This window comes from Semicossyphus pulcher, unplaced genomic scaffold (assembly GCF_022749685.1).
Source record: "Semicossyphus pulcher isolate SPU_LCO1_2020_fin unplaced genomic scaffold, fSemPul1.0.p SCAF_11, whole genome shotgun sequence".
Taxonomy (NCBI): domain Eukaryota; kingdom Metazoa; phylum Chordata; class Actinopteri; order Labriformes; family Labridae; genus Semicossyphus; species Semicossyphus pulcher.
Window position 1 is genome coordinate 5,436,567 of NW_027211615.1, and position 6,000 is coordinate 5,442,566.

The 6,000-nt window shown below is 44.5% G+C and overlaps 1 protein-coding gene across 1 annotated transcript in view; it reads left to right on the forward strand.

The window, feature by feature from the left end:
* Nucleotides 1–5,383, forward strand: part of bach2b (BTB and CNC homology 1, basic leucine zipper transcription factor 2b) — an 84,874-nt gene extending 79,491 nt beyond the window's left edge. The window contains exons 4-5 of the mRNA XM_069657501.1: nucleotides 2,721–2,927; nucleotides 4,726–5,383. Coding sequence (XP_069513602.1) covers nucleotides 2,721–2,927; nucleotides 4,726–5,229 — 711 coding nt within the window. The 3' untranslated portion in view covers nucleotides 5,230–5,383. The remainder of the gene's footprint in view (nucleotides 1–2,720; nucleotides 2,928–4,725) is intronic.
* Nucleotides 5,384–6,000: the final 617 nt, after the last annotated feature.

Below are 6,000 nucleotides of genomic sequence, written 5' to 3' on the forward strand. Positions count from 1 at the left end.
GAGCAGCTCAACACAAGGGAGCTTTATTTATGCAAAATCAACAGTACATAGCAGCATTCTGTCGGATTGATGATTAGGACTTTAATTAATGAGGGGAAAGCTGTTTGAAAGAGTATTTCTGCATTGAAGTCAGGTGCTAATGACAGCAATGAAACATGAACAAATCAATATTGTTTCCTGATCTTCTGAAAGGCATTATCTTACATGGATTGATTATCAACTACAGTGCCGTTTATCACACGCTGGTATTTCCTGGTTGCACGCGCAAGGTGCCGGTGCTGCTACCTGATTGGCTGCCTTCATGTGAGCTTGAAGAGGGGTTGTTATTCGTTATTCACGTAGGTGCAGCAGGTGAATATGACCACAGCGTGGAAACATTGTGGAACATCTGTTTCAGCAAGTGTGCCAGCTTTTCTTCTTTCCCTCGCTGCCTTCATGTGAGAAACATTTACATTTTGGTCTTTTGACTGACAGCAAACAAAAAACAACATATTTTCCAAAATGTCAGAGTGCTCTATTCAAAGATACATTCTCCACATTACAACCTGGGTCTCATTCTGTTGTTTGTCTGTATTTAGTTATATTGCATTCCTCCGGGTGCATGACACTGGGCAGAGAAAAGACAGATTTCATCCTCAGAAGAATAGGACCAAAAGTGCATCGACTGAGTTTCTACTCGTCATTAACAACATCTTCAGCCTGATTTTAGACTTTGAAACATCTGTTATTTTTTAACAGTGTCAGGGCTGAGACCCAGCATGGCTCTGGTCCTGATGACAGATGAGTCCTACTTTTCTCTCTGTCCCCCATTTGCAGCATAATGACCCAGAGAGACAGAGAGCGAGAGACTGGGGAGGAGAATTGAGAGAGAAATGTAAATCCAGAACAGTTGGCTGTGAATTTATGACCACCTCTGAAGCGTACTCTGTCATCCCAGCACTGATGCTGAACTGGTTTCTCATAGTGGGGCGGCTAAATTTAGCCGTCCCCTGCGTCCCAGTGACTGGTGGAAGAGGGGGGAAAGAAACCATCACAAGGTCGCAGCGTCTCCTTCCCCGTTGTTTGAATCCTGCAGACTGTGAGCTCACACATCCGATCACTACTGTACACCAGCTATCTGATCACAAACAGAGTCATCTCCTGCTCTGCTTTAGATGAAGCTGGCAGCTCGACTGATGTTTTATTGCTTCCCCGCGCCTCTCTTTGAGGCTGGAGCTGTCATGCCCCGGTGAAGCAGCGAGAGCCGAGCGTGGCCTTGAAAGCTCGGGACATTATTTATTCATGTGTCTGCATGCAGATGTCGAGCTGAGATGAGAGAGAGGGCTCCTGGCGGCTCAGAGGGCTGTGCTTCTAATGAGGAAACTCAAGCCATTTTCTCTCTCAGGGAGAGATTGACATCTCGATTTGCTCTTCACTGAGGAGTCATTTCAATTCTGTCATGAGTAGGCACCTTGTTTTATTCCCCTGAGTGCAGCGCTTACACCAGGTGACGCTGAGCCACCACTGTGCTCCGTCTGCTGCAGAAACAGAGTGAGCTGCTCTGCTGCAGCCTCTGCCTGCAGTCATCTGCGCAGCTCGGGGTCTCCGGGGAGCATCCAGCAGCCAGGTACAGTGGGAGTCGCATCGCTTGCTCCTCTTTCTCCTCTCTTCCTCCTTTGTTTGACTTTGTTCTTCCAGAGGCAGCCACAGGGAGGAAGAGGGAGAGAGGAGAGGAGGCAGAGAGCTGCAGCTCCTCTCATCTCTGCCAAGCTCTCCGGCTGTCTTCCTCTGGCTCTTTGTTATTCCTCCACCGCTTCACTCGCTGCCTGAAGCTACGGCTCCCTGGTGCACGCAGATACCGCTGGGGTGGATCTGCCTGTGATGTGCTTATCATAAGGTTTGCCATCACCTGAGGGAGAGAGGCTGACTTATTGTTGCTCTCCAAACTGAGCAAATAAACACACACATCCTTCATATGTTCTTTATTCTCATATCTCATTCCACGCAGATTTTTGCTTTTCTAAATCACTGCAGCATTCCTTCCACTGATTCTTTTGTTCTGCAGAATGTGAGGACCGGTCTGATGGTCGTTGGTACAGATATTCATGCCCGCAGAAATCATCTGACAGTGATTTGGATCAGGTTGGCGAGTCACTGCCCCCTCAATCTGTCGCCCTGGCTCCTGTCCAGGTGCTGAGGGACAGATGGAGAGGGACTCTTTTCTTGCATCACCTTTTCCCCTCTTCCTGAGAATGTGCTTCATGTTAAATATGAGGCAGAGGAAGCTTCAGGCTCTGTGAGGCGTGTGGAGCAGTGCTCTACTGCCATCTTGTGGTCAAATGTAGCCTAACCCTCACTGTCCGACAGCAAGCAGGCACAATGAACAACTCCTTTGTTGCACCGATCACAAGAATACGAGGAAGACAAAAAAAGTTGTCATTCGAGCCAAACAAGAGACAAATTGCAATGCATCATGGTACACAGAGTCCATTTTCAGAGACAATGAGGTTGCAGGCATATAGAAATTATGACTGTAATCAATCTCTGATATAAACTTGCTTCAATCAGTTAAATCAGGCAAAACAATTTTGCAAAATGTTTTTGCTTCAAGTTCAAAGATGCACCCCTAATTTAATCAATCAATAATAAATAGATTTTAAATTCTGTTAATGGAATCAACATTAATATGTGCTCATTAATGACTGAATAACATCCCTCTCGTCTTCTTCCTTCTGCTCCAGGTGAAGCTGCCTTTCCCCGTAGATCAAATCACAAATCTTCCACGGAACGACTTCCAAATGTTGGTGAAAATGCACAAACTGACCTCTGAGCAGCTCGAGTTCATCCACGACGTCAGGCGGCGGAGTAAGAACCGCATCGCTGCGCAGCGCTGCCGCAAGAGGAAGCTGGACTGCATCATGAACCTGGAGTGTGAGATCAGGAAGCTGGTGAGTCGACTGTTTGATACTTACCTGAACACAGACTCCCTCTTTTTAGAGCCCTCTGGTCTCCATGCTGAGTCTGTGAGCTGCTGAAGCTCTGCTTTAACCTGCTGTTTTTCAGTGCTGGGTCTGAAACTGGAAGTTTTTGATTTGTGTCAATCAGAGGAAATGTTACAGGAGCAGTCTGGCAACTTTTGCCTGAGATAAAATTACTTACTCCCTTTATTTTAGGGTCTAAATTCCATACATTATATTTACTCAATGTTTCCGTGATGTTGAGTTATTTCTGGTCATTTTCTGACGTATTTATCACATTACCACGAGATAATGACGCTGCACCACCATAACATCAGATGATCAAAACTCATATCCCCAGATATGAGCACTAAACAAACACAGAAACAGGTTTAACTTAGCTCATTAGTGTGGGCAATGGCAGCATGGTATGTCCTGCTCTGTAATATCACAGTGAGCAGCCTGTTTTGTTTTCTACATCGACAGAAAATTATCCTGTTATCATGAGAAAACCAGATTTGTTAGCTCGAGATAATTGGCCAAATTAATCCGTTATAATTGGAAAACCAATATAAAACTTAAGCAAAAAAAATTCCTCTGCCCTTTCTTTGTCTTTTTTGTTTTGTTTTTATTTCATTGTTTTGTCTTAGTTGTTTTATTAGCTCTCCCACTTGTCTTGTGCTATGTCATGTCTTATTTGTCTCTCTACATGTTTGTAGTATTTGTATTTGTATTGCACCCTTTGTTAGTGATTTGTATTGCACCCTTTGTTGTCACTGGCTTTGCATTAATAAAAAGAAAAAATAACCAGCTTAGTTTTCCCGAAATAACGAGAAAAATAAGTTTAAAATTTAAATGACTCGTTATCACGTGAAAACCGAGTAAATAAAATGTATGGATGCATGTCCACTTAGGGCCTCCGTACTAAATGACTACAAATTATACATTATTTTGGAGTTCCTGCAGTACTTTGATTTAGCTTTCAGCGGTAAAATGGATTGTAATGGCTGCAACATTATTAAATACCAGTATAAGCCTTTAATGTAATTAACAGAGGAAATTGTTAAAGTAAGAAAAACCTGTTCATATGTTCAAACGGGTGTCTGAGTTTTCTCTATGGGAAGAAAAATGATCAACCTATCCTTTAACAACACAGGCTTTGTCCACCTCTGCTGGCATGAAGTAGGAACTGCAGCATAGCATACATTTCTCTCCCCAGTCAGTTTGTTGTCTCTGATACTGGTTCTCGCTGCATTTTCACTCAACGTCAACACAAAAAATAACCAAAAGAGGCAGCTGTAGACAACAAACTCTCTTGTTCTGCAAGTAAAAAATCAAAAAATGTTTTTGTAAATGGAGTCCGGTGTCGTCGAGGAGAGTGATGTAACTGTTTGTGGTTAAAAAAACAAAAAGGTCTCTCTCTGTAGGGATCCTTTCTGTAATGTTGTCACACACTTATAATAACAATCTGAGCCTGTCAGTGGAAACAACAAGAACTTTTAGTGGACGCACTTTGATCCATCCAGCCTGTTTCATGGCTGCAGGCTAAAGCAATCTACTGGAGCAATTCCCAAACTTTACCTGTTCGTCATTTAGACCTAAAAATATATAGAAATAGAGCCCAGAACTGACATCATAACCTTTTGCAAGTACTAGAGTGTTTAACTGAATACAATAAATAATAATCTGAATGGAAAACTTCAGGAGACAGTGAGTGGGAGCTCTTCTCATGTGTACAGTCTGCATTTCTAAAGTGACTCATCTTCTGTGTGTGTGTGTGTGGTTACAGGTGTGTGAGAAGGAGAAGCTGCTGACAGAGAGGAACCAGCTGAAGGCGTGTATGGGCGAGCTGTGGGAGAACTTCTCCTGCCTGTCTCAGGAGGTGTGCAGGGACGTGCAGCTGAGCCCCGAGCAGGTCCAGTCTCTACACCACTACTGCCCCGTGCTGCGGCCCTCCAACTCCACTGCCAGCAACAACAACGCCACCCACCAGCCCAAGCCCCTCAGCCTCGCCACCAACAACACCACCACCAGCATCGACCTCACCACCCACTCAGGCTCAGCGACGCCGGAGCCCAGCTTCCACGGGTCGCCCGGCCCCTCGGAGAGCGAGCCCGACTCGGCCGTCAGGAACGGGGCGGACAGAGATATGGAAGGCCAGGACGCCAGCTTGTATACGAAGTCGGGGCTGTCCGTGGAAAAGTCCAACCAGGCGGTGACGGTGGATTTTTGCCAGGAAATGACTGAAAAATGTACAACTGACGAGCAGCCGAGGAAGGACTGCACGAAGTAGTTCTCTGTGTTGTTTTTCATGTTTTTTATTATTTAATTTTACTCTTCTGACAAACCCTCGCTCTGGGTTGTTGAGACGGTCAGCCTCCGCCAGTGTTCACTGAAAAAAAAACAAGCTTTGTTTGTATTTATGTCTTTTTGTGCTGTTTTTTTTTTTTTTTGAACGGTTGACACTAAAGTTGTCTTAACAGCAGCAATACTGTTCTCCAGGTATTCTCCTCTTACCATGACAGAGTGGGAACTTCTCACCAAACCCTTACAATGGTGCTAAACTCGCCCCGGCAGCAGTGGAGACTCTGTTCTCCACACATCACAACTCAAAGTCGAACCTCATCGGACCTAAACAGCAGCAGCTCTCTGTCTCTCTGTTCTGCCTTCTTCTCTTTCACGTTTGCTCTTCTTCCCGCTCTGTCTCTATCAATCTTTACTCTACCTCTTTCTGTCTCTTCCCGCGCTCTGTCTGTGGTTCTCTCTCACTATATATCTCAGTGGCCCTTTTCGTCACAGCAATTCAAACTCAGGAAAGAAAAATAATCCTCTGAATGTTCAACCTAATTCATGAAAAATGAGAATACAGCTTCTGTACGCGAGGAATGCAGTGAGACTGTAAAATGTTCATATGCAAAAATGTCTTCAAGCGTCTCGCATTTGTATTTCTGTACAGGAGAACTTCTTTGTAACTACAAACATTCCTCCTTTGCCTTCCTCAGCACTGAATTGAAAGGTTAAAAAAAAGGTTTTGGCAGGCGGTTAAAATGGCTATTTTTATTTC